This window comes from Oryzias latipes, chromosome 1 (assembly GCF_002234675.1).
Source record: "Oryzias latipes chromosome 1, ASM223467v1".
NCBI classification, from domain to species: Eukaryota; Metazoa; Chordata; class Actinopteri; order Beloniformes; family Adrianichthyidae; genus Oryzias; species Oryzias latipes.
The window spans coordinates 25,819,634-25,847,321 of record NC_019859.2 but is presented as its reverse complement, the minus strand read 5'-3'; the positions used below and the strand labels follow the sequence as shown (position 1 = coordinate 25,847,321).

Here is a 27,688-nt window from a genome sequence, read left to right as displayed (position 1 = left end):
AGATTGGGTACACAGCCCCAACAACTACAAATTACGCTGAGCGAGGCAGCAACTGACCTGAAAGACAAGATCATGTCTACAATGAACACTAGGCATCCCGACACCACCTACAACGGTTAAGTGATGTACCACCTGAAAGTCTGCTGGAAACTGTGAATGAAACATTGAGGGCAATTCCTACCACAACCATCACAGAAACCAATGAACTTGTTTACACTTCAGCAGCAGTGATCCTTGAGATGCTTGGCTACAAGAGCAACCATGGAAGAAAACAGTACCCACCATGGAAGCAACGGTTAGAGGTCAAAATCAAGGCAACTCGGAAGGATGCGAGTAAGCTGAATGACACTCAAAGAGGTACAATGAGAAAGCAAGTACCTAAGAGATACAGCCAGATGCCCATATACATATATAAACAAACAAAAAAAAACGCCCCTCTCACCCTCCGCAGGTGGTTTCTCCTCCAAGCTCGGGTCCTCTACCAGAGGCCTGGGAGCTTGAGGGTCCTGCGCAGTATCTTAGCTGTTCCAAGCACTGCACTTTTCTGGACTGAGAGGTCTGAGGTCTTTCCAGGTATCTGTTGTAGCCACTCCTCCAGCTTGGGGGTTACTGCCCCGAGTGCTCCAATTACCACAGGCACCACTGTCACCTTCACTTTCCATGCTTTCTCCAGTTCTTCTCTGAGTCCCTGGTATTTCTCCAGTTTCTCATGTTCCTTCTTCCTGATGTTCCCATCGCTTGGTACACATCCACCACGACGGCTTTCTTCTTTCTTTCTCTCTCTTTCTTTATCCACCACTACAATGTCTGGTTGGTTCGCCATTACCATCCTATCAGTCTGGATCTGGAAGTCCCACAGGATCTTTGCCCTCTCATTCTCTACCACCTTCGGAGGTGTTTCCCATTTTGATCTTAGGGTTTCCAGTTCATATTCTGCACACATGTTGCTATATATTATTCCAGCCACTTGATTGTGGCGCTCCATGTATGCTTCCCTGCCAGCATCTTACACCCTGCAGTTAAGTGCTGGATTGTTTCAGGCGCCTTTTTGCACAGCCTACACCTTGGGTCTTGTCTGGTGTGGTAGATCTGAGCCTCTATTGCTCTGGTGCTCAGGGCTTGTTCCTGGGCTGCCAGGATGAGCGCTTCGGTGCTGTCCTGTAGGCCAGCCCTTTCTAGCCATTGGTAGGACTTCTTGATATCAGCCACTTCAGTTATGGTCCGGTGGTACATCCCATGCAGGGGTTTGTCCTCCCATAAGGATCTGTCCTCCAGCACTGTATCCTCTGTTCTCCATTGCCTGAGACATTCACTGAGCACACTGTCATTTGGGGCCTTGAGCTTGATGTACTCATGCATCTTGGATGTTTCATCCTGGATTGTGGCTTCTACGGTCACTAGTCCTCGGCCTCCTTCCTTGCGGCTAGCATCCAGTCTCAGGGTGCTGGATTTGGAATGGAACCCTCCATGCATGGTGAGGAGCTTTCGTGTTTTAACATCCGTGGTCTGTATCTCTTCTTTTGGCCATCTTATTATTCCTGCAGGGTATCTGATAACTGGCAGTGCGTAGCTGTTTATTGCCCGGGTCTTATTTTTGCCATTGAGCTGGCTTTTCAGGACTTGCCTTACTCGTTGGAGGTACTTAGCTGTTGAAGCTTTCCTTGTTGCCTGCTCCAGGTTGCCATTTGCCTGTGGAATTCCAAGGTACTTATAACTGACCTAGATGTCTGCTATTGTTCCTTCTGGGAGTGAGACCCCTCCCGTGTGGACTACCTTGCCTCTCTTTGTCACCATCCGGCTGCATTTCTCGAGCCCGAATGACATCCCAATGTCAGTACTGTAGATCCTGGTGGTGTGGATCAGGGAATCAATGTCACGCTCGCTCTTAGCATATAGCTTGATTTCATCCATGTAGAGGAGGTGACTGATGTTGGCCCCATTTCTGAGTCGGTATCCATATCCAGTCTTGGTGATTATTTGGCTGAGGGGGTTCAGACCTATGCAGAACAGCAGTGGGGACAGAGCATCACCTTGGTATATCCCACATTTGATGGACACTTGTGCAAGTGGCTTCCCATTGGCTTCAAGGGTGGTTTTCCACGGCTTCATTGAGTTTCCTATGAAGGCTATTAGAGTCCTGTTGATGTTGTACAGTTGTACAGATGTTGTGTGTTACTCATGAATTGATCCATGTGCCTATTTATCTTGGTTGCAATGATGCCTAACATGAGCTTCCATGTTGTGGAGAGACAGGTTATTTGCCGGTAGTTGGATGGGACTGCACCCTTTGAAGGATCCTTCTGGATCAGGATCGTTCGCCCTTCCGTTAGCCATTCGGGGTGAGTCCCATCTCTTAGCAGCTGGTTCATTTGTGCTGCCAGGCGCTCGTGGAGTGCGGTAAGCTTCTTTAGCCAGTAGGCATGTATCATGTCAGGACCCGGTGCTGTCCAGTTCTTCATACCTGAGACTCTTTCTTGGATGTCTGCCAGTGTGATGGTTACTGGATTCTGTTCAGGGAGGTTGCTATGTTCTTTTCTCAGAGAAACCAGCCATTGGGCATTGCTGTTATGTGCTGTCTCTTTTTCCCATATACTTTTCCAGTACTGTTCAGTTTCTAGTCTTGGTGGGTCTGCTCGGCTGTTTTGACCCTGCCACTGAGCGTACACTTTTGCAGGTTGAGTTGCGAGGAGCCTGTTTATTCGTCTGGCTTCATTGTACCTCTTTAGGCGGCTGCTCAAGGCTAGGAGCCTTTGTTTGGCAGTTTCCAGTGCTTCAGGTATGGGCATCTGGCTGTATCTCTTAGGTACTTGCTTTCTCATTGTACCTCTTTGAGCCTCTGTCAGCCTACTCACATCCTTTCGAGTTGCCTTGATTTTGGCCCATAACCGTTGCTTCCATGGTGGGTACTGTTTTCTTCCATGGTTGCTCTTGTAGCCAAGCATCTCAAGGATCACTGCTGCTGAAGTGTAAACCAGTTCATTGGTTTCTGTGATGGTTGTGGTAGGAATTGCCCTCAATGCTTCATTCACGGTTTCCAGCAGACTTTCAGGTGGTACATCACTTAACCGTTGTAGGTGGTGTCGGGTTGCCTAGTGTTCATTGTAGACATGATCTTGTCTTTCAGGTCAGTTGCTGCCTCGCTCAGCGTAATTGTGATTGTTGGGGCTGTGTACCCAATCTCAGGGTGGGAGTGTGGTATAACCTCCTCTCTGACCTGCTGTTCTGGCTTTCCCGTGGTATTGTATTGTATCGCTTCAATCTCAAGTTGTGATAGGAGTTGCCGTTTGTGTATGTTAGAGCACTGGGCTACCAGTTGTTTGGCAGTTAGCCTTAATTGTGGGTTTCGAATCATCCATTCATTCAGCATTCTCTGCATGCAACCTCTCTGGGTGATGTTAATTGCCCGTCATTGTTATGGTAATTGCCCCATTTCCATGGTAATTGACCCATTTCATTGCCATTTCTCCATTACCATTAATTGTTTGTTCCGCCGTGGGAATCGAACCCGGGTTTCCTGCATGACAGTCCTGCACCTTACCAACCGAGCTACCCATGTGTATATATATATATATATATATATTTCTTTTTTTTCTTCTTTTTCCTCACCCAAGCTCGGGTCCTCTACCAGAGGCCTGGGAGCTTGAGGGTCCTAGAATCAGAATTATTTTATTGTCATTATGCAGTACACAATGAAATCGTTTTCAGCAGCTTTTTCCCAATAAATATTGTAAATAAATAATAATAAAGACTGTACAATAAATTAAGATGAATATTTCACAGATGGAATAACTACTAAACACATGAAATGAGTAAAGCACACATTAAATGAATATTGCACACATTAAATGAGTATTGCACACATGAAATGAATATTGCAAACATGATTGAAGTGCAGCCAGAGCATTGTCAACTGTTTAATGACAGGGGATTAGTGGCTTATGTTAAGACTGTGTGTGTGGGTGTTGTTGACACAATTGTGTGATTGGGGTGGTGGGTGGTGGGGTGGATGGACCGCACAGCTCTGGGGAAGGAGCTATTTCTCAGTCTGCGCATATGGGTTCTGATGCTCCTGTATCTCTTTCTTACGGTGGCCGAGAACCGCCATTGCAGCAACAACAAAAGAAGTGCTGCAAAAAAAAAAAAAAGTTACAGCAAACATAAAAAAATACAACTGCAAAAACAAAAAATTACCTGCAATTACCAAAAAACCGCTGCAAATAACCGCCATCCCAGCCATCACAAAAAAATGTACTGCAAACAAAAAAAAGCGATCATATCCAAAAAAGTTGCCTCAACATCAGAAACACTGCAGACATTAAAAACGTCTAACGGAAGTGAATCTTGAAAACACCAGTGACGTCACGACTGATCGGAGATCAGTTTGCAGATTTATACACCAGAAGTGCATTGGTTTTTGCTATATTCACTGCTGCGACAAGGAGGAAAACAGGAGTACGAATCAGAAAACGGACGAGAGAGTGTGGTAAGTGAAAATATTAGTATTCATTGTTACTATGTGTACTTTTGATGTTATTCATTGGGCCAGGTAGCCTCAGGTTTATGTCGGTTTATTGTTAGCTTCGGCTAACGCTAGTATACAGAAAGATCACTATTCATTCTGCGTTCACGCCAAACGCGATTCACGGGGCAAATTTGCGTTTGCCGCCTGTCCTTTGCCGCGCGGCGAAGTCTCTGTTCAAAAATGTGTTTCTGTGCTTGATTATGCGGCCGCATATGCCGGGAGGAGCTTTCAGCAAACATTAGCTTTCAGCTTAAAAACATTAGCTGAAAGCTAAAAACATTAGCTGAAAGCTAATTACCCCTTAGCCCGACAGGCGCCAGTGGGTTATGGTAGCGGTCCCGAACCTTTTTTACATGAGTTTTACTAGTATTTACTAGAATCCTTAATTTTGTTTGTATAATAATAATAATAATAATAATAATAATAATAATAATAATAATAATAATAATAATAATAATAATGTATAATAACAGCATAGGCATCAAATTAAGAGATTTTTTTTATAGATTCAACATACTTTTTTAATTTCACAGTTTGCAGGCATGATGGGTTTGTTATCGGTGTATTCTCATTTAAATGTAATATTTGGCCAGAATGAAAATGAAATTTAGTAAATAAATACAATGTCTTTCTTGTGTTAAAAAATCAACAAAAAACAAGAAATAATGGCAAAAATGTTAATGTAAAGTAAGTCTAAAGCAATATATACTTTTTTGTTTTTGCAGATCACAATGTATTGTCCTTTTTGTGGACACCAGCAGCATTCTAAGCCAATGTTTTGCTGTTCGTGTGGAAAGAATATTAAATTCCTTTGTGATGTTGATGATGACAAGCCTGGCACAAGTAAGTTTAAAGTTTCTTTCTGTCATAAAATTAGGCTTATATACTTTACACTCTGTATACTTTATGAGTATAGTTGAGCACACTGTGTTTCTCTGTCATTTCTTATTGACAATTGGACCTTTATTTGAAGGTGAAGCTACTGGAAAAAGTATGTTGGAGTCATTTCAGACTTTCCGGAGTCTGAAGGAGAAAGAAAGACGAGGATCTTTCAAAAATAAGAAAAGATCACTAAACGACAACCTTAAGCTTGTGAAGGTAACTCTTTTTGCTGATATAAACTAATAACTTGTTGACAGTCCATAGTGTCATGTATTTATAGCGTCACTGATCTAGTTAACGTTCAGTATTTCTATTTTTCCCTGTAGATTTCAGTAGGTCTTATGCGGCTACAAGATGGTGGACTGAAGGCTGTAAGAGGATCAGTGCTTCCCCTTTTGGTGCAACCAGAGGTGGATGCAACCGCATTGCAGAGAGCAGCTGAGCAAAAGCTGAAGGCCTTCCACAGAAATTTACCAAGTGGTCCTTACTCACTGCTCTACCCTGACTGTACAAAGATTTGTAATATACCGGGAACAGAAGTACCTTTCACTCTAAAAGAGTACAAGGAGGCATTGGGGAAGGCCTACCAAAGGATCACACTGTACATTTGTACAGCTGAAGATTTCTTTACCTCTTGTAAGTAATTGTGAAATAATTGCCAACCAAGAAGAGATTTTTAAAGTGATTTGTTTTTTTCAAGAAAAATTGTCTGTTGTTTTAAGTAGTCTAAATTCCTCTTATACTGTTCTTGTACTTCACAGCTCAGGAAACCAACCATGAATCTGACTCATCAGATTCAGAAGTGATCATCAGGAGTCCGAGGTCTAAAGAATTCAATACAGCTGATACATTAGTGAGTGGTACTTTTGTTGTTACAGTTGTCATACTTTAAATTCTAACTTAAAGAGAAAATGCTTCTAAATCTTACATGGAAGCCATAATTTTGCGCTAAAACATACAAAAATATCATTTAAATTATGGAAAGATGTTGCAGTGTCCTGGCCTACACATATTTTATGAACTTAAGAAAACAACTTTTTGGGAGAAATTATACTATGAGAATGATCATTCCTCCTGTCTTAAATCACTCGGAATAATAGAATCCAAAAAAATGTTCCAATTTGTTCAGCTCTAGATCTATTAATCAGATGTCAAGCACTCACTGATGTATATTAATATACAATTTTGTTTTCACTTCCAGCTATGGGAACCTGCAGATGGAGAGCCAGGCACTGATTCAACAGCTCCTGTAATTGTGGCTTCTAAAGACAGTCTATGGTTCACACTTTGCCTTGTCTGAAAAGACTGTCACACAATCAGTGTCTTCAACTACATAAAATTATGTGTCACACTGACCTACAGATCCATGTTTGTGTAAAGTAGAATAGTCTTTTCTTTCTAAATCTGTCCTATTTTAGCCACAACTTAAAACACTTAAACTTCTGTAACCTAACCTTGTTATATTTGTTATTCATATCTTACTTTCTAACTTACAGGAGGTCCCAGGAACGTCATCAGGCACAATGGAAACTACATGCTATAGGTATTAAATTTTACTTTCTATAATTTCATGATTAAAACATCAACAAAATAAATTTGTGTTTCAATTTCTTAGTAAATATACTGAGCTTTATGCGCCCATTGTAATTGAGGATGAGGATGACTCAGACAGGGTTGAGTGCAACCATGACATTGAAGAAGATGAAGGGTAAGAAACTATCCGCTAAATTCAACTGTGGTTATTATTTTTCCTTGTCTAAAATGTCTGCTATCCTGTATCATGTAATATAGTCATGATTTATCTGATGACAGGATGGACAAACCATCTATATCTGAGATAACGGCAAACCTGGCCCTTGAGATCGACCATCGAGCTGTCAGCAGATTTAACATCTGTCGCTCTGACATTTGGAATGGAGCAGTCAGAGGATTTAAAAGGGCAACATTTTCAGAGAAAAAAGACATCTTAGTGAAATTCTCTGACAATGAAGGGACTCTTGAGGAAGGTATCGATACTGGTGGTCCCAAGAGAGAATTCCTCTCCCTTCTGATGAAGGAGCTGAAGAAACGGCCCATATTTGATGGACCCATGGAGAGCCGATATCTGGTCTACAACTCAACAGGTTTTGTTTTGTACAATGTCTTAAAGGGAAAAACAAACACATTTCAGTCATGCAGTGTTTTTTAATATGGAAACTGATGCAATACTTTTAACTCTGAATTTTCTTGGACAGCTATCCTAGAGGATGAATACTATTTAGCAGGCAAGATGATTGCTGTGTCCATTGTACATGGCGGACCGGGTCCATATTTCCTCTCAAAGAACCTAATCAGTTACATCTCAGGGCAGGACAGTTTCAAGTCATCTGTAGGAGAGATAACAGATGAGGAGATAGGGAAAGTCCTAAAAGAGGTATGAGGATACTTGATAGAAGAGTGTGAAATTGTAAATATGAGTATAGAGCGTTATATCCACTTACACCATTCTTTCAAATGATCCATATGGCATCACCGTTTTTATAATTCTATTCATATTTGAAATGTAAAGTACTCTATTGTCTCTTCTTTTAGATTCAGAATGCACCTTCAGTGCAAATTCTGCAGGACTTGATTTTGCAGAACAGTGCCATGTTGCAGACTGCTGGTTGCTTCAGGCGTGTTGGGTCATGTGAGGAAAAAACACGGCTAGTAGAGGAGTATCTGAAGTGGTACATCATCCACAGAAACAGCACAGCAATCGAGAGGTAGGTTTTCAACATAAAAGATTTGTTGTCCCATTTTCTTGCTTGTTTACTTCCACATGATGCACTGTAACTTCATGTCCATATTATATTTATATTTCAGATTCAAGGCTGGACTTGAAACACTGCAGTTCCTGACAGCTTTGAAGGAACATCCAACAGTTTTGACTCCTGCTCTCTGTCACACTGAGGTGAAGCTGTCTGCTGAACAGGTAGAAAATCTGTTCCAGCCAGTACTCAGTCCACAAGGCAGCAACATGAGGACTCAGGAAGACAAAGCCAGGACTTACTGGGCAGACTATCTTCTTGATTGTGAAGGTAACGGAATTTTGTTTTTATACAAATTATTTAAATGTTTCGGTGCCTATATTAAGCTCTTCTAACCCTTGCAGAGTAAACCATCTCCATATATATGATTATGTATTACCTTTAGCACATTGATGAGCTTGCAAGAATGAGGATGACTTGATTTCTGAGACTCACACTTACTCTCTGTGTGGGTGTCGCACAATTTATGACATAATCCTGGAGTTGGCCTAGTCAGGGTGCCTGCATTTCCCCCACGAAAACTAACATCCAAACTTTTGCAAAGATGGATGTGCATATTATTCATAGTAAAGGAAAGAATGTAATCGAGCAAAGAGCAGGTTTTTAGAAAATTTCTTAGAAATGCGTGAGTGGTTAACATACCACTTTGGGTTGTTTTTCGTAAATAAAGTTATTATAAATACACTCAAAAGCCCTTTGTCACTTTCTTTCCTATGCTCTGATTTTAGAAGATAACAGCGCTGTGACCTTGGAGGAGGTGTTAATGTTTGCTGCAGGTGTGCCCTGTGTGCCTCCTGCTGGTATGAGTCCTCTGCCACGCCTTCACTTCATGTCTCCCTCAACATCCAAATTCCCAATGGCGAATACCTGTGCCAACATTTTAAAGATTCCTCTTTTGGACTCCTATACTGCCTTTAAAGCAAACATGGACTTCGGAATAAAGAATTCCCCTGGCTTTGGGTGCTTTTAGAGCAATGCATTTGTTGTAAAAGCTATTGTTGCCACACCTGTTTAGTTTTGTTTCATGGAACAATGTTATATTTCTCTTGCACTTTATAAAACACAAGTTGCACTGAAAAAATTGCATTTTTATTTATTGCATTTTTATGTTTTGTACGCTTGTTTGTATAATAAAGATACTGTACTACTGTTTTTCAGACACAGAAAACTTTATTTGACAAATGGAATGACAGAGAAATAACGACATAGCCAATACTATGCATTAAAAGGTTGTATTTGTTTAGTTCTGGGTGCCCAAATCCAGTTCTCGACAGTCTGGCTCCTGCTGGTTTTCAAGAAATCCTGCCTTAAGTTTTACAGACCAGCCATGGTTTTTAGGGTGATGTAGTTCTCTACAGCTGATTCCCACTGCACAGGAGCTCTTAGACCACTCTCTTGTTGCAGTTCTCCAAATAGAGTTTCATGCTCATCCCCACCTGGAGTTGCTGGCACTGGCATGATGCTGGTGATGTGGTTTAAGGTTTGGGCAGATGCTGGGAAACCACAATTGCTTCCATCAAATCTACAAGCAAATACAGAGAAGTGTTAATACTGAGCAACACATCAAAAAAGTTAAGCCTTCCTGTTATATTTTTTGTTTTTATGGTCATTCTAATTATCTTCAGAACAAGAATGCAGAGACACGCATTGATCTTAGGCCGAACTAAGTATCAAATATTTGAGAAAGTACTACAAAACTGGAAAAGTGTATTTTAAAGTTTACGTTTTATAATCAAAATTATTAAAACCATGAGTCCCAGCATCTGGGGAAGGTGGTGGAGAAAAATACTCAACCTAAAATAACCTATAATACTTAAATTAAAACAAGTGACTTCAGGAGTTGAAATCCTTACAAAGGACCTAATTATACCACAATCCCCACCCCCAATACACCTGACAATGTTTTGTTCTTATCAGTAAATAGGAACAAAGACCAAAATACTATAAAGAAAACTGTTAATTCTCACCTTTGAGGTACATAATACATTGCCTCAGGTTTACCAGATGGGCACCGGGATTGGCGAACAGGACGAATGGTGTGCGTGTTCCAATAATGCTTGTATTCATCCAGTTCTTTCTGCAGAACTCCCAGGAAGCAGTATCGCACCAAATTTGTATGTGCAGGGCTGCCATTGAAGAGATGTCGCTCCCTCAAGTCACTGAGAAGATCCATCCAAAATTGGCTCCTGCATAGAGAAAAATATTTGTTACACATATGAAGTTTAATACGTAGAATTATGCTTTAATTGAATGTAGTATAAGAACTTGGCAGAATAATAATTAAATATAATTCAATTATAATAAAGAATTTTGATAACAGAAAAACATGATGTGGATGCATTTGGAGAATGCATATTTATTAGCCTACATGCATACAGCAAATACAATCATCAAATAAAACAAATAAATTGAAAGCAAGAAAAACCTTTGTTTCCGGAAGTAGGACCACCAGCTTTCAATCCGCTGGTTTGATGTTGAAGTTCCATACATGTGGCTTTTAGCACCTGCGAACTCATCTGTATGCTCTGATCTCAGGGTACAGTGAAGGGCGGCCATTGTGCCATTTTCAGTGCCACAATCTGTGCGGAGCCGCTTTGGAAAAACTCCATGCTCAACTATACAGTTGACATAGTATTGAGCAATTACTGAAGGGTCGTTGTTGGTCTTTCCGCAATTCAGCCACATAATTTTTCTGGAGAAGCCATCAATGCAGCCATTTATTGCAATTCCAAAAGGTTTTAATTTATCATACCCATCAACGTGCCAGGTTTCGTTTGGTCCCATTGAATGATATGCCCTTCGAACAAATCTACGTCTGCTGCGATTCTCTGTTCCACATGGATCCAGCTCTGCCATGAGGTGCATCACATCATCTCGTCTGACGACAAAAGAGTGTTTTTGTTTCAAAATCTGCCACATCGCTCTATATCCTAAAAGATGGCCTGATCCCTTTAGCTCCTCAGAAATAACTGTCCTCAGAGTAGCAATTGGAGTGTAGTTCAGTCTTCTGGTCAGGCCTGCATCTTTTAATCTTCGTTCTAGATTGCGAAGACTGACTGATATGTTGTGTTTTGATTTCAGTAAGTCAACTATTATTTCATAACTATGGCCCTCTGTGAAATATTTTTGGATAAGTCCATCCAGTGAAGTAGCTTCATGACCTGAGGGTTTAAAAGGAGGATACTATATTAGAGGCTTCGAAATGACTAATCTAGGGAGTTGCTAATTATTTTTTGTTACATTATAATTCAAAGATGTAAAGTAAAAGGGATGCATATTCATATGATTCATATGATTAACAGTCTGAAAAAAAGTACCTTCATCTTGAAGACTCAATAGGAACCTGACATTTCTGTAGCATGAGCTACAGTATACCAGGATGCATGGAAGGTTCACCCCACAGAAAGGACAAAACATGACCTGTTAAATGATAAAGCAGAGAAAGTAAAGTGTAAAATTCACTCAGGTACTTTCTCAAAAATCCCTCTGTTTAAATACATATTCATATAATAAAATGCACACTATATAAACCCAGCCTATTCATTAAACACTATCATATTTGGCTAAAAACATATAAGAAGAAATTCGCATCAACAAAAATATTTCACTTACCGGTAACCTCCCTCCCCATTAAAAAAAATATTTACAGACAAATTCCACAACACCTGCGTCTTCCATGCGTTGTAAATGAGATAAACAAACACGCTCCATGAAGGGATCAGGCGAAAAACATTAGCTGAAAGCTAAAAACATTAGCTGAAAGGCAGCAGCTCTCCGTCTGCCAGTCAGCGAGTAGCCTGGGGGCTGGCGGCGCTGGTGGAGCTCGCTCGTTCGCCAATGAACCCTGAATAGAGACGTGATTACTGATGTTTTTGTAGAACTTTTAATAATAAATTAATCTGATCTCTCAACACAACCTGCGTCTTCCATGCGTTGTGTGAGATAAATAGACACTGCCTAATGAAAGGATCAGGCTAAAAACATTAGCTTATAGCTAATGCATATGCGGCCGCATAATCAAGCACAGAAACACATTTTTGAACAGAGACTTCGCCGCGCGGCAAAGGACAGGCGGCAAACGCAAATTTGCCCCGTGAATCGCGTTTGGCGTGAACGCAGAATGAATAGTGATCTTTCTGTATACTAGCGTTAGCCGAAGCTAACAATAAACCGACATAAACCTGAGGCTACCTGGCCCAATGAATAACATCAAAAGTACACATAGTAACAATGAATACTAATATTTTCACTTACCACACTCTCTCGTCCGTTTTCTGATTCGTACTCCTGTTTTCCTCCTTGTCGCAGCAGTGAATATAGCAAAAACCAATGCACTTCTGGTGTATAAATCTGCAAACTGATCTCCGATCAGTCGTGACGTCACTGGTGTTTTCAAGATTCACTTCCGTTAGACGTTTTTAATGTCTGCAGTGTTTCTGATGTTGAGGCAACTTTTTTGGATATGATCGCTTTTTTTTGTTTGCAGTACATTTTTTTGTGATGGCTGGGATGGCGGTTATTTGCAGCGGTTTTTTGGTAATTGCAGGTAATTTTTTGTTTTTGCAGTTGTATTTTTTTATGTTTGCTGTAACTTTTTTTTTTTTTGCAGCACTTCTTTTGTTGTTGCTGCAATGGCGGTTCTCGGCCACCGTACTTTCTAGAGGGAATAAGTACAAACAGTTAGTGTCCCGGGTGGGTGGGGTCTGCGACCATCCTTCCGTTGGACCCGGCTGTCGTACAGAGTCGAGTTGTGGGAGAGGTCCTCCCACAATCTCCTGTGCGTTTTTACCACCTGGGCCAAGTCCATCCTGTCTTGAGCGGTGCAGCTCCCGTACCAAATCGTAGCACTTAGACAGAGAATGCTCTCTATGGTTGCCCTGTAGAAGTTCCCCACAAGTTGAGATGAGAGTCCAGTCCTTTTAAGCTTCCGGAACTTAAACATCCCAGGTGGGATGTGTGCAGCGACCGGTGAGCTCAGATGTAATGTGGATCCCCAGGAACTTGATGTGGTCCACACGCTCCACCTCTTCCCCATGAATGAGGAGAGGGGTGTGTAGCACCTTCCTGGACCTTCTGAAGTCCACAATGACCTCCTTGGTCTTGGAGGTGTTCAAGATGAGGCTGTTGTCGGCACATCATCCTGTTAGGTGCTGGACCTCCTCTCTGTAGTGGGTCTCATTGTTGTTCGATATGAGACCTACTGCAGTGGTGTCATCAGCAAACTTTACAACCATGTTTGTGGGATGAATAGTGGAGTAGTCATGGGTGAACAGAGTGAAGAAAGCCGGGCTGAGAACACACCCCTGTGATGTTCCTGCGCTTAAGATCAGTGTGGATGATGTTGACTCCCTGATTCTCATCACTTGTTGGTGAGAAAGTCCTTGATCCAGAGGCACAGAGAGGCAGGCAGTCCCAGGTTCTGAAGCTTCAGCATCAGCTTGTCTGGGATCACTGTGTTGAAGGCTGAGCTGAAGTTTGCAAACAGCATCCTGACGTAGGTGTTGTATGCTCCAGGTGGGACAGGGGGACATGCAGGGCTAGTGAGACTACATCTTCTGTCGATCGGTTCTCCCTGTAGGCGAACTGATGACTTTCCAGGGTAGCAGGGACGATGTCCTTGATGTGGCTCAGGACGATAGATGATTTTTTTGGCAACGGAACAATGATGGAGAACTTTAGGCACACATGAACTGAGGTGAGCTGCAGGGGCCGATTGAAGATGTCCATAAAACCTTCAGCCAGCTGATGCGCACATAGCTTCTGAACCCAACCTGACACCTTATCTGGTCCTTCGGCTTTGCTGGTGTCAATACACCTCAGAGTGGAGCTCGTCCTAGCTGCAGGATGAGAGGCTGGGACTTTTCCTTTTAAGGCATCAGGCAAGGTGGGGTCATACGTAATCTGCTGCGTGCTGCTCCAGTGGTCTGTGATTGTTCTGATGCCTCTCCACATCTCCTGCAGGTTGTTGTTAGCAGAGTGCTCCTCTACACCAGTATTTTTCAACCAGTGTGCCGCGGCCCACTAGTGTGCCGTGGGAGATGGTAAGGTGTATCGTGGGATATTACCCATTTTCACTGATCCAAAAACATTTACCATCTGTGTTCATCCAAACAGCCCCTAATAAGTTAATATGAAAGATCATAAAATACTTTTTTTGTTTTGTGTTTATTTGATTCTATTAAAGACATTTTGATAAGAATGACGGTACCGCAATTTAGCTGCAGCTTTAGCTGTTTTCGGAAAAGTCCCTTCAACTGTCTCCACCAATCATTATTGGAGGCTTAATCATACGTTGTCTTCACTTCCTTGTCCCGATTAAGCTTGTAAAGTCTCTCAGTTCCAACAAAAACACAAGCTAAAGATCATATTTAGCGTTGTAGCTATCCACAGAATCTGCTGTCAGACCGTGGAACAAATGAAAAAAATCAATGAAGCTCAGAGAAGCAATATCCGACAGTTTTCGCACTACATCTCCCATGATGCGTTGGGTTAAAGTGACAGCGTCTCAGTGTAAAATGAGTCTTCCCTGTTAAACGTCTTGAAAGCGCAACGAACACACATCAATCAGTTTTTAAATCTTCTTGATGAAATCAGATCATGCAATTGTTAAAAAAATTACAGTTGTCTTTGCACTAACATTGAAATATATATATAAAATATATAAATCACAATTTAGAAAGAATATATTTGTTTTTTTGTGACGTTACATAAGGTTACACGGCAAAAAGTGGCATCTAAGTAGCCACTAAAGATGCCACTTAGATGCCACTATAGGCATAATAATAATAATAAATCAATAGTAAGTCAATAATAATAATAATACTAAGTAATCCTACTTGCTTTCTTACTCTCTTCGAGGACAGACGTGTTTTCCTCTCGCTCCTCCTGTGTCAGCCCTTCCCCAAGGCTTTTTATCCTGTCTGCCCGAGAGGTGCATTCTTCCCCCTTCTGAAGCCGCTGCTTTTCTGCACTCTGAAAATGGATCTGATCAGCTGGTCTCTAAATTCGATCGACAAAGTGTTTTCCACACTAAGGAACGGTAAAGCGGACCCTTCCTGCCCGGACGGCACCCACGCGGCTGGATACACCATCGATCCATGGGGCAAGTGGAGGCTGGTGTGCCTGGCCCAGCTGTTTGTGGAGGATGTCAAGGATGTGTACCTATTTGGATTTCTGATAATTGGATTCCTCGTAATTGGGATCGGAGGATTTCTAATTTATCAGGCGGTCTGGGAGCAGAAGATGGAGAGAGGCAATCAATCAAAGCTCCTGGGAAAGATTTTTCGGGGAGGAGAGACTCAGAATGAGAAACTTTCACAAGCGGATCAAAAGCTCTGTGCTTGTCTTGCCCACTTTAAGCAGATTTCTTGAGACCCCTGAACTTCTGCGGAAGATGGATGCCACCTTGGAGCAAGTTTCTGCCCGGATTTGAGGGGAAGACTGGCTAAATTCACCCACTTCTCATTCGGATCAATCTCTGCCTCACAAAAAGCGAAGAGCCAGTCAAGGACTTTGCCGGCAGTACAAACAACCTGCTGGCGCCCAAAAGTATTTTATCTAATCAGACTCCCCGAAGGAGCTATGGACAACTGTCCTTGGCTCCACCAAAACAAAGCCGCTTCTACAGAGTGGACTACAGCAGCTGTTCTTGAGGGTTGATAACTGCAACTCACCCCCTCCCTGCTTGTCCTCGGCTTCCCAACCCCCTCCCTACCTTCTCTGTGAGCTGCCCGGAAGATGTGCCTGGCTCACGGAGCTGCACCTGATGGACAGACTCATGGGGGGCCCCCCACTCCCGTCCACCACCGTTTCCCCCCTGAGCCTCATGTACTGTGTCTTTGTCTGAATATGTGCTATTTGTGTTTAAACGGTGTAGTTTTTTTCTTGTATCAACACACTGGACGCAGTGTAGGGATACGACTTTTTTTTGTCACCAAACCCAACCCCCGGCCCTCATCGTGGTCCATCTGCATGCTATACAAAGGTGCGCCGGCGCAGGTCATCTAAGGCGCTCGGCTGCATTGACCTCAGTAACCTCTCGAGATGTGTGTGTGTATCCTGTGTTGCTGCTTGTCTGACCTTCTTCATCGAGATGTACTGGAACTGAGTTTCTCCTTGTTGGGATTAATAAAGTTTTCATTCAATAAAAAATGATAAGAATAAATCAATAAGTCAAACTTTAATGAAAAATGCATTGTTGCAGGACTTCTGACAAATAAAAAAAAATATTACAAATAATTTTTTAAGATAAATTTTAAACATCTAAAAGTTTTAGACCGCTTTGACATGTAATTTAAATTATTGAGAAAAGCCCAACAATAAGTCAATAGTAAGCCAATATTAATAAAAATAATAACAATATATAAATAATAAGTTATTAAAAACAATAATGACTCAATAATAATAATAAAAGATCAATAGTAGGTCAATAATAATATCAATAACTGATAACAATAAATCCATACTAAGTCAATAATAATAATAATAACTGATAAGAATAAAACAATAATAAGTCGATAATAATAAATAATAATTATAAATCCAAAAGTCAACAGATTAACCTTCATTTAGTGCCTGACCGGTCGGGTCAGGCACTAAATGACAGTCATTACGTTCGGGTCGGGTCGGGGCGGGCCGGGCTTCTGTCTCGCTGACTTTTTTAATAAATATATTATAATGGCTGCAAAGAAGCTCCTTAGGCGTGCAGTTGTCAAACAGCTCTTTATTAATCCTGTATGTCAGAACGGTTACCACACAAACCGAAAGGCACAGCCAGCTTCTTCTTACTCAGAGGAAGAAGATAGATAGATTGTTGCCGCGTGTAGCACAATCCACGTATTGACACACTGATGGCAGTGATGAGTCCAATATGATGTGATTAAAGTCCCCCGAAATCGCCACGACTGCCTGGGGATGTCGGGATGATGTTGAAGGTCCGTTACTGCCATGACCACAGTCTCCAGCGCTGTCTCCACGTGCGCTGCTGGTGGGATGTAAACACAGGACCTGCTTAAACTCCCGGGGTATATAGTAAGGCCGGATGCTAACGGCTATCAGCTCACAGTCTTTGAAGCAGATTGTTGTCCTTACTGTGAAGTGTCTGGGGTTGCACCACCTATTGTTCATGTATAATATGAGGCCAACACCTTTGCTCTTGCCACACGCTGCAGTGTTTCTGTCCGCACACGCACTGTGGAGAAGCCGGGTAAATCCACAGTGTAGTCTGGCATGTTGGCTGTTAGCCAAGTCTCCGTTAGCATGATTAGGCAGCTCTACCGGTAGATTTGTTGGCACTTCACCAATGCAAAAAGTTCATCTGACTTGTTGGACAGTGAATTGACCTTCCCCATGATCACAGATGGAATAGGAGGCTTGTATTTCCGCCGACGTTCCCGTTTGGCATTAGCTCTCGCTTTTAGTTTCGCTCCGGCACGGGTGCCCCTGTACCGCTTTTTTACTTCAGGAGGAATGTTATGTTTCAATCCAGCACCGTTCTTCCTTAGAGCCAAAAGTTCAGTCCTCGAATAAACCAGTCTCTGGATGTAAATGTCCTTATTTACGTACTTTCTGCGTTCATTGTATTCATTCCATACATTCCATACAGCAGCTGACCGGCTGCAATGCTGCTGCATCGGCACCATGATCAAAATCCACCCATGAAATATTTCACACTAGTTGGTTTGAAGGCATAAATAAGTATGCGTGTGTGAACACTATCTGTTTTCTGTACATGTTTACATGTGGACTTTTTTGCAGCTAGCAGGTGTGTTGATAACATTTGAGTGTTTATGTGGACAGGCCCCGCCCTTTGAGATTTGTACTACATTTGAACCTTAAGGCCCGTACACACCGGGACGAATATTCGCCAGGCGTTATTCGCCAGTGTTTTTCGCCACGTTTTTTGTGTTCACACCCAGGCGATTTTCGCTGACGATGAGCCGAGTGAACATGCAATTTCATTCCCTGACATTAGATGGCGCCTAATGGAAACAGAAATACTCCTGTACACAAGGTGGCGCTGCGCAACATTACGCTTCTTAAACTCGCTTTTCCCTCAGAAGAAGAGAGCTAGTATTTACGCGCTTGTCAGAATCATACAAAGAAAACATGAATATTTCAAGCACCAGTTGCTCCAACTGGTTCGGGGGATATTTTAGAATGTCCGTCATTATTTCTTCGCGGCTGTGTAGATGCAACTCGTTGTCTATCTTCTTCGCTGGTATGTGTGCTCAGCAATGAAGTTTTGTGTTTGAGCGCCCCCAAGTTGTGTTTTACTGTAACTTCAGAAGCTCCAGACACGTGTCCAAAAGCGCCGTTCTCATTGGTCGAATAGATTTCGACGCGACGCGTCAAAAAAAAAAAACGAACCAGAGGCGTCTTTTTTTTTTGACGCTTTGACGCGTGGCGTTTTTTCGCGTCGGTGTGCACACTCTCATTGGTGCCCTTTGTTTAGTCACGAGGCGTTAAACGTCGGCGAAAATCGCGCGTGAAATTCGTCCCGGTGTGTAAGGGCCTTTACCGTAATGATAAACAACCAGTAAACTTGTTGCTTTATGCTGCTTCAAGGTCTTATCCCCCCCTCCTATTATCACCCTCCTACCCTTCCCCTCCTCTCTCTAAAATCCCTCTCTCTTCTTCCCTCCTGTTCCTTTTCCGTCCGATCCAACACCAAAGATTTTCAAACATGATTGAAATTAATAAAGTTTGGCCTCAATTACAAAAGGGGTTTATTCAGAAGTACCTCTGGTTTGTCTGAAGATTAATAACCCCTGTTGTTAAAGTAAAATATGTCCAACACAAGAGGCCTTCAGTTCTCATCTGCCTGCCCAGCTGTTGGACAGGACAATCTAAAAAAATCAAAATAAATAAATATCCAACCATGACAGTCATTACATTCGGGTTGTGCCGGCCTTCTGTCTCGCTGACTTTTTTAATAAATATATTGTAATGGCTGCAAAGAAGCTCCTTAGGCTGCAGTTGTTAAACAGCTCTTTATTAATCCTGTATGTCAGAACGGTTACCGCACGAACCGAAAGGCACAGCCAGCTTCTTCAGAGGGAGAACGTTCACCGAACGCACACACACACACACCCAGGTAGACCTCGCCCGCCAGTCACCAGCCCACCGTTGATTGACATACACTGTGGTCCAGCAACTGGCAGAAAGAGGGGGCGCCGGCTACCCGCAGCTCTGTCCAAACTCTGGGTCGTTACAATATGATTATAAAAATGTATACTAAAATGTGGATACTAAACTAAGGAATACTTGTTATAAATAAATAATTTGGTTAAAACAGAGAAGGCCTTGTAAGGTCATTGCTATATACCTACTACTAAACAAGCGCAGAGCCAGGGCACGCTTTGCGCACCTGTCGTGAATGTAATCTTCGCTCCGCAAGATTTCTCCGCTTAATTAAGCGAGTGCGCATGAAGATCTCTCTTTCACTCTCTGTCTGGCATTTTATTCTGTGTTTCAGCATTAATTTGTTGTGCAAATGCATTTATCATGATCATAAAAATATGTAGACATTTTAACCTTAAGAAATCTTGCGTTATTTTCTGCCAGAAAACTATGGGATAAATTGAAATTTCGGGTTTGTTTCGGGCTTGGGCCTGCAAATCAAGTTAATTGGTCGGGTTTCGGGCCAAGTTCGGCTTTAAAGCCCGCGGGCCTGTGTCGGGTCGGGCTAGATTTTTTAGGCCCGATCTTACCTCTAAACAGGGTCCTCGCGTCGCTGCTGTGTAGATTTTAGGACTCTGGCTGCTGACTCAGGCTGGAACGATGAGGCTCTCAGGATTACGGTCCGGTGGTACATCCAATGCAGGGGTTTATCCTCAGGCATATGTTAAGGTGGCATTCATCGGTCACTGTGCTTTGTGGCAAAAAGGTGCCAGTACCAAGCCACATGTAGTTACTGGTTGGGTTTAGGAAGGTTTAGATTACCATCATCTCGGCAGCGACGAGAGGCAAAAGCGGTGGCATCTTTCACTAAAGGAAAATGTTTCCTGGAGCCGTCCTCCATCACAACAAATAGCTTAGCTGGGTACCTTAAGGCGGGCTTGTGGCCTAGCTGGTAAAGCTTTCTCATGACGACTCGGTTCTGGGTGCACTGCTCCAAAACCTCCGGGCAGCAATCCTCGACGATATGGATAGGAGAGCCCTTGTAGGAGAGATTGCCCCGATGTCTGCGAGCTGTCCACACCACCAGCTCGCGGGTCTGAAAGCGGTGGAAGCATTTAACAGCGTGCCGCTGATTACCCGCTCACCCTTGCTTATCAGCTAGTGAACGGTGTGTCTAATTCCGGAGGAGATGTTAGAATGTCAGCACCAAGCACCTTAAAAAGCAGCTGTTAAAAGAAGGCTGTTGGTGTGGATCCTTCAATATTTTCGGGAAGTCCAAAGATTTGGATATTGTTGCGGCGGCTCCTGCCTTCAAGATCAATTAGCTTAGCCTTTAGCTTAGCATTGTCCGCCGCGATGGCTGCAAGCACGGTCTGTGTAATGTATGGTGCATACTTGACTCCGACCACTAGGGGGAGTCTGTTTTGTATGGTTCAGGTTGTATGTGTACTGGAGGAAGAGAACGAACAGGGTGAAATAAACAGAGACACAGTTTTGGATAAATTGGCCTCCACGTGTTGTGAATATTAGGTCCAACATCATTACATGGTGTTAGAAGTCAACGATGGAACAGTTAAAGCCACCGAGCAGTCTGAGTTTTGATGGAAATGTGGCAGAAAACTGGCGGATTTGGATTCAAAGTTTGAACTATATCTCATTGCGACCATAATCGCTGAAAAGAGCGATAAAATGAAGTGTGCAACATTTTTTCACGTCGCTGGAGATGAAGCTATAAATGTATTTAATACGATGGTCTTTGATGAAGATGTGGATGGATTTGATGGGCTGAAGGACATGTTCAGAGTCTACTGTGAGCCTTGAAAAAACATCACGTATCTAAGACACGTTTTCTTTACCAGACTGCAAGGAGCAAATGAAACAATTGATGCTTATGTGACGGACCTGAAAAACAAAGCAAAGGACTGTGAGTTTGCACAGCTGACAGATGAGCTGATAAAAGACCGCTTAGTCTGTGGAATAACAAATGACACTGTGAGAGCAAGGCTGCTCAGAGAGACTCATTTAAATCTGACAAAGGCTGTGGACATCTGTCGAGCAAGTGAGGTAACGCACACTTACATGAAAGCCCTACATGAGGAAGCAGATGTAGCAGTGCATAAAGATAAAAGCTACCAGAGTAAAGAAAGCAGCTAGGGTGCACTGTGAGAATGCCAAAGAGAAAGAAGAGTGTAACAGGTCTGGCTACATCCATGAACCAAAGAAATGTCCTGCGTATGGCAAAATATGCAATCATTGCAAATTAAAGAATCACTTCAGTCCCAAATGGTAGTCACAAAAACAACAATACAGACCCAGGAAAACAGAGAAAAAGGTGCATGAAGTTGAACAAGCACAGGGAAAGGATGTCATGTTTATGGGATGTATAGAAATCAAACCACGTGAGCCAATTGGTGCAGAGTTTCAGCTGGATGCAGTCTCAACATTGAACACTGATGCTAAGAAATGGACTCAAGAGCTAAAATTTAACAATGGTGTGCTCACTGTGAAGCTTGATACGGGAGCAGAGTGTTACGTGCTGTTAATGAGAGATTTGGAGAAAATAACAAACAAACAAGCAGAGTTGATTAAATCAAGATGTAACCTAGTTACTTACTCTGGCCACGTAATCAAGACAAAGGTCAAGGCAAAGCTCAAGTGTGACTTCAGAGACAAGGAATAAGAGTTAGAATTCCAGATCAAAGAAAAAGACTCGCCTGCTATTCTTGAAAGAGACTCCTGCACAAAGCTAGGACTAATCAGAGGAGTGGACGGTGTAGATAAAGAAAACACTGACATTTTGAGTCAATATGAAGATGTGTTTTCTGGTCTAGGATGTGTTCCAGGACTGCACCACATCCAGCTCAACCCTGATGTGACTCCAGTTATTCACCCACCACGGAAAGTGCCAATAGCGCTGAAGGACAGAATAAAGGCAGAACTGGACAGGATGGAGGATCTTGGAGTAATCACAAAGCAGACTGAGCCTACAGATTGGGTCAACAGCATGGTCACGGTAGGAAAATCCAACAAACTCAGGGTCTGCATTGATCCCCAAGATCTAAACAAAGCCAGAAAAAGAGAACACTATCCGCTGCGCACAGTTGAAGAAACAACTTTGCATTTGCTGAAATGCCAAATGCAAAGGTTTTCTCTATATTGGATGCCAACCATGGTTTCTGGCAGGTGCAGCTTGATGAGGAGATCTCTAAGTTATGTAGCTTCAACACTCCGTATGGACGATACAGATTCCTGCGACTTCCGTTTGGTGTGTCGTTGGCTCCAGAAGTGTTCCAAAAGTGCATTGCACAGAGACTGGAAGGTTTGGAGGGTGTTGTGAACATTGTGGATGATATTTTGGTGTGGGGTGAAGATGAGAAACAGCATGACAGGAGACTGAGAGCACTGATGGACAGAATCAGGGAGATGAACCTGAAGTTAAATAAAGATAAATGTAAAATCAGAAAGACAGCGATTGTATATGTTGGTCACATTCTGTCTGCAGAAGGTGTGAAACCTGATCAGGAAAAAGTCAGAGCTATACAGGACATGCGTGAGCCAGAAGACAAAGCAGGACCGCTGAGGTTTCTAGGGATGCTTCAGTATCTGGCAAAGTTTGTTCCTAACCTCTCAGATGTGAGTGCGCCACTCCGGAAGCTCCTTCAGGGTGATGCAGCATGGCATTGGGAAACTGAGCAACAGAAAAGCTTTGAAAAGCTAAAGATGCTTGTCAGCAAAGCTCCAGTTCTCAAGTATTTTGACGTGAAAAAGGAGTTGACGTCATCTGTTGATGCAAGCTCAGAGGGTCTAGGAGCAGTGTTGATCCAGGAAGGACAAACAGTGGCATACGACTCAAACTGACTGTTAGAAAAGGTACGTGCAGATTGAAAAAGAACTTTTGGCAATCGTGTACAGATGTGAAAAGTTTAAACAATATGTGTATGGCAAGACAGTACATGTGGAAACAGACCACAAGCCTCTAGAGACAGTGTTTAAGAAATCGCTGCAGAAGGCTCCGCAGAGACTCCAGAGGATGCTGATGAATCTTCAACCCTTATGATCTACGGATCAGATACAAGCCAGGAAAAGAGCTTTACATCGCAGACACCCTGAGTCGAGCATACTTGAAAGACAAAACTGAACAACTTCTGGAGGATGAACTACAAATTCATCTACTTCGAGCTCAACTGCCGATCACGGAAAAAAAGCTGAACATATTCAGAACACAAACCACAGAGGATGAAGAACTGCAGCTGGTCATAGATATGGTCCAAGCAGGATGACCAGCAGAAATATGACATGTACCAGCAGAGATCCGAAAATATTGGACGTTCAGAGAGGAACCTACATGTTCTGATGGTCTACTTTTCAAGAACACACAACTTGTTGTACCACATAGTCTGAGAGCAGACATGTTGTCAAGAGTTCATTAAGCTCATCTCGGAATAGTCAAGTGCAAGGAACAAGCAAGAGACATCATGTTTTGGACTCACATGGCTAAAGAGATTGAAGATGTGGTGTTAAAGTGCTCTGTTTGTAACACTTTCAGGCGGAGTAACACAAAAGAGCCGCTCATCTGCCACGACATTCCAGAGAGAGCCTGGGCAAAGGTTGGAGTAGATTTGTTTCACTATGAGCAAGGTGAATACCTGCTGTGTGTAGACTACTACTCAAAGTACCCAGAAATTGCCAAGCTCACTGGGACCACCAGCACACATGTGGTAACAGCCCTTAAATCAATGTTTGCAAGACATGGAATTCCAGATGAGGTTGTGTCTGACAAGGGTCCACAATTTGGGAGTGCTGAATTCAGGACATTTGCAGAGAGATGGGAGTTTGTCCACAATACATCAAGTCCTGCATAGCCCCAGTCGAATGGACAAAGTGAGAGGGCAATTCAGACTATTAAAAGCTTATTGAAAAAAGCTCAAGAGAGCCAAAGTGATCCTTACATCGCTTTATTGGAATATAGGAACTCCCCTTTGCATGGAGTAAAACCGTCCCCTGCCCAACTCCTCATGGGTCGAAGACTGAAAACCAGACTACCAACATCAGTACAGCTTCTGAAGCCACAGCTGTTTGATAAAGTACACCACAGGATCAATGAGAGGCAGCTGAAACAGAAGCAGTATTTTGACAGAGGAGCAAAAAGGCTACCACTTCTGATGGAAGGGGAGAAAGTGAGAGTACAAGTTAAAAATAAATGGCAACCAACAGTCGTTGTGGGAGAACATGACAAACCCAGATCTGTCATCATCAAAACAGAAGATGGAAATATTTATAGGAGAAACCGCCGACACCTGATGAAAACTAGAGAAATGACTTTTCCACAACAAAGCGCTGAAGACATGCAGGATTTTGATCCTGTAACCAGTGCACCCACAAAGACTGACCAAACGCTGGTACCATCACCTGTGATATCGCCCGCGACAACACCAATGAAAAGAGAGGTGACACCAACTGTGAACTAGGATGTAACAGTCAAGATGTCAAGGTTTGGAAGACTGATTAGACCACCCAAAAGATACTCTCAGTGAAAAAAAACAGCAGTTAAGATGCTGTGTATTTAATAAAAAAAAAAAAGTTCAAATGTTTAATGTTGATTACACTTTCTGTAGTTGAAGGATAATGTTGCAATTAAGTTTAAATGTGTTAAATTTTCATTGATATAATATTAGAAGCAGCACAACTTTTAATTGTTTCAAAGTACTTACTATATAAAGGAACTGCAAAGTCAGTAGGTCTAAAATTTAATTTTACTCATGTAAAATATCTAAAGGGAAGAGATGTGATGTATGGTGCTTACTTGACTCCGACCACTAGGGGGAGTCTGTTTTGTATGGTTCAGGTTGTGTGTGTACTGGAGGAAGAGAACGAACAGGGTGAAATAAACAGAGACACGGTTTTGGATAAACTGGCCTCCACGTGTTGTGAATATCAGGTCCAACATCATTACACTCTGCATCTCTGTCACCTTAATGCTGGTAGAGTCTGCAGATTCCTCCAGGTGGGTAATGCGCTCCGTGTGGTCGTCTACTGTGGCTTGAACAGTGCCCATTCTGGCCTCATACCTTGCATAGGTGTCTTTTATCTTGGCCAGCGGGACTTAGTTTTTCTGCTAGCTTATCAGTTAGCACAGCAGTGAATGCGCTAACACTAGCCACTTCCTCCCTCTACTGCTCGTCTTTTTTGCCTTTTTTGACATGGTTATCTTAGTAAGCTGTTGGGTTACTGGTTGTAGGGCAAATTTTTACCATGTTAGTTAGGTGGCTTTATTTAAGTTGGTAAAGGCAGGGAGCTTGGACACACGCGTCTACTCCCTTCGGCCGGAAGTCCCCCTATCTCTCTGGTTTTCAACAATTTTTACACATATTGAAGCACTTTTTTAATGTATTTTATGTATTATTTATTATTTTTAGTAGTACGTTTTTTTTAAGGTATGAATGACTGTGCCCCAGTGGTTGGCACTCCATTCGCCATACTTTTTGCAGAAGATCAATCTGTCCCTGATGTTCTTTTTTGAAGAGAAGTGGCTTCATTGCTACACTTCTTGACACCAGGCCATCTTTCAAAAGTCTTCGCCTCACTGTGCGTGCAGATGCGCCCACACCTGCCAACTGCCACTCCTGAGCAAGCTCTGCACATGGGTGAGGTAATTAACTACTCCCGAACTGCTAGCGGTTTGAATCCTGTGAGGGGTGAAATGTACATGCTGGTCTCATTTCTTCAGAAAAAAATGTTGTCTACCATTGCAGCTATTGATTTCAAACCAATGCAATGCGTTGAGTTAGTACAATGATACAAAAAGCTGTGGAAGTGTCACTCTTTATATTTATTTTTAATTTAACAGGAAACTCAGAAATCTCTGTCCTGCTTACAGAGCTTATCACACTCTACCGACTGCTCCTCCCTGATCCTGGTCTTCATGCTTCGGTCTTTTACTGAGTCAGGTGGGTCCCCCTCACCCTGTATTTGCCATATATTATGCCATGCATTGGAATCATTTCCTCCTGAATTGTAATCAAATCGAATCGTGAGGTAATCAAGATTCCCAGCCCTATTCTTTACACACTACTTTTATGCAGAGAGATGCATGCATTATAAAAAATGAAATTGAAGGGCACATTTGTCCTTATGTGAGATCCCACTATCTATGTTAACCACACACTAAGAATACTATGTTTTTGTCAACCCAGTAACTACAACATTTATTGATGAGCCAAGGGTAAGATTTTAATTTTTCTGAGTGACCACGTGAATTTACAATTTGCTGAGTCTTTGTATTTCAGACTGCTGACTTTCTTGCCAGTATCACCAAGCGCAGGGGTTTATTCAAAGGCTCTGTTGTACAGGTGAGTAGTAGCAAACTGTTAGGAGTGATTAGAAACAGAATAGTTAGAAACTCCCTTTTACATTCTATCACACTAACTTTTACTTTTCATCACATTAATGGTTTAAACTTGATTCGCTATGTATTATCATCTCAAAATTATATTACAGAGCACAACCAAGACTACTGTCTCGTAACATTCCTCGAGCATCCTCCCCGTTCATCTTTGTGTGTCCCGGTGTATGCGGTCTGGCAAATGTCTGTGAAAACCTCAGAGAGATCTGACACTTTTATCTGTCTGTAACCCTGCGTACAAATTTGTGCTCTTGTGCGGAGTAAACCAACAAAAGATAAGTTTTGTCTCTGAGTCATTATTCATTTATTTCTGTGTGCAAGAAACTGACGGGGTACGAACTAATATAATACAGTCCTTTCTAGAGAATCCAGTTTCTTCACACAAACCTAGACGTTTTAACTAAACTTCACAATGTGAACTGTACATGCTTCACTTAACATCCATGTGCCTATAACTTGACACTCACCCAAACATTGACACACACGCTGATCACACTCTACATTTTCTCACTACAAACTTGAACATGTACAACAAAATCAACCACCTTCTGTCCTTCTACATTCCTTTTCTGGATACCAAACCTGCCCATCACCTCTGCTTCCTGCACCAGCATGTACATTGAAATCTGCAATGAAAACTCTCTCTTTTAGGGATGTTCATCATCACTTCATCAAGGTTGAACCAGAAGTTCTTCTTCTTCTCCACTCACATCCTACTAGTGGCTGGTCCAAAATTCTGGTTGGACCAGTTTTTTTTCTAATACTCTCTGACAAAAACTGATTCATCCAAAGGACAAAATTCCTAGCTACAAACAGAGCAACGTTGTGCACTCTATCCACTGGACTTTCTGAAGCCTTCTTAAAAAGAATTGAACCTCTTTGCATGAAGTTCTTGATGATCCTATGAATTGTTAATTTATGTGCAATCTAAGCCACAATATCCTTGCCTCTGAAGCCATTTTTATGCAATGC

The 27,688-nt window shown here is 42.3% G+C and overlaps 3 protein-coding genes across 5 annotated transcripts in view; 1 reads left to right on the top strand and 2 right to left on the bottom strand.

Moving 5' to 3' along the window:
- The window catches only part of LOC110013491 (voltage-dependent T-type calcium channel subunit alpha-1I-like), a 435,381-nt gene that overhangs the window by 103,026 nt on the left and 304,667 nt on the right, over nucleotides 1-27,688 (bottom strand). The window lies entirely within an intron of this gene.
- On the top strand, nucleotides 4,340-9,345 carry LOC111947976 (G2/M phase-specific E3 ubiquitin-protein ligase-like). Of its 3 annotated transcripts, none has more exons than XM_023959034.1 (13): nucleotides 4,340-4,483; nucleotides 5,248-5,365; nucleotides 5,502-5,620; nucleotides 5,731-6,040; nucleotides 6,166-6,257; nucleotides 6,606-6,653; nucleotides 6,901-6,947; nucleotides 7,020-7,112; nucleotides 7,217-7,527; nucleotides 7,639-7,817; nucleotides 7,976-8,148; nucleotides 8,249-8,463; nucleotides 8,922-9,345. In XM_023959034.1, the coding sequence occupies exons 2-13, from the start codon at nucleotides 5,254-5,256 to the stop codon at nucleotides 9,161-9,163; spliced, it is 1,941 nt and encodes a 646-aa protein (XP_023814802.1). In that variant the 5' UTR covers nucleotides 4,340-4,483; nucleotides 5,248-5,253; the 3' UTR covers nucleotides 9,164-9,345. The 3 variants fall into 3 exon arrangements, with proteins under 3 accessions (XP_023814802.1, XP_023814792.1, XP_023814808.1); XM_023959024.1 differs by having other exon boundaries at nucleotides 4,343-4,483; nucleotides 5,496-5,620; XM_023959040.1 differs by lacking the exons at nucleotides 4,340-4,483; nucleotides 5,502-5,620 and having other exon boundaries at nucleotides 5,329-5,365; nucleotides 5,920-6,040.
- On the bottom strand, nucleotides 9,344-12,751 carry LOC105357877. The gene is made up of 5 exons (XM_020700379.2): nucleotides 12,448-12,751; nucleotides 11,511-11,613; nucleotides 10,619-11,354; nucleotides 10,161-10,379; nucleotides 9,344-9,715 (listed from the first exon to the last, which is right to left on the bottom strand). The coding sequence occupies exons 2-5, from the start codon at nucleotides 11,608-11,610 to the stop codon at nucleotides 9,508-9,510; spliced, it is 1,263 nt and encodes a 420-aa protein (XP_020556038.2). The 5' UTR covers nucleotides 11,611-11,613; nucleotides 12,448-12,751; the 3' UTR covers nucleotides 9,344-9,507.

What these genes read in the sequence shown, in the direction of transcription:
- LOC111947976 (XM_023959024.1), top strand. Translation starts at nt 5,254, where the DNA reads ATGTATTGTCCTTTTTGTGGACACCAGCAGCATTCTAAGCCAATGTTT. An exon ending in TAGGGAAAGTCCTAAAAGAG is followed by an intron (nt 7,818 to 7,975) that starts GTATGAGGATAC and finishes CTCTTCTTTTAG; the next exon opens with ATTCAGAATGCACCTTCAGT. An exon ending in CTATCTTCTTGATTGTGAAG is followed by an intron (nt 8,464 to 8,921) that starts GTAACGGAATTT and finishes CTCTGATTTTAG; the next exon opens with AAGATAACAGCGCTGTGACC.
- LOC105357877 (XM_020700379.2), bottom strand. Translation starts at nt 11,610, where the DNA reads ATGTTTTGTCCTTTCTGTGGGGTGAACCTTCCATGCATCCTGGTATAC. An exon ending in TCCTACTTCCGGAAACAAAG is followed by an intron (nt 10,380 to 10,618) that starts GTTTTTCTTGCT and finishes TTCTCTATGCAG; the next exon opens with GAGCCAATTTTGGATGGATC. An exon ending in ATGTATTATGTACCTCAAAG is followed by an intron (nt 9,716 to 10,160) that starts GTGAGAATTAAC and finishes ATTTGCTTGTAG; the next exon opens with ATTTGATGGAAGCAATTGTG.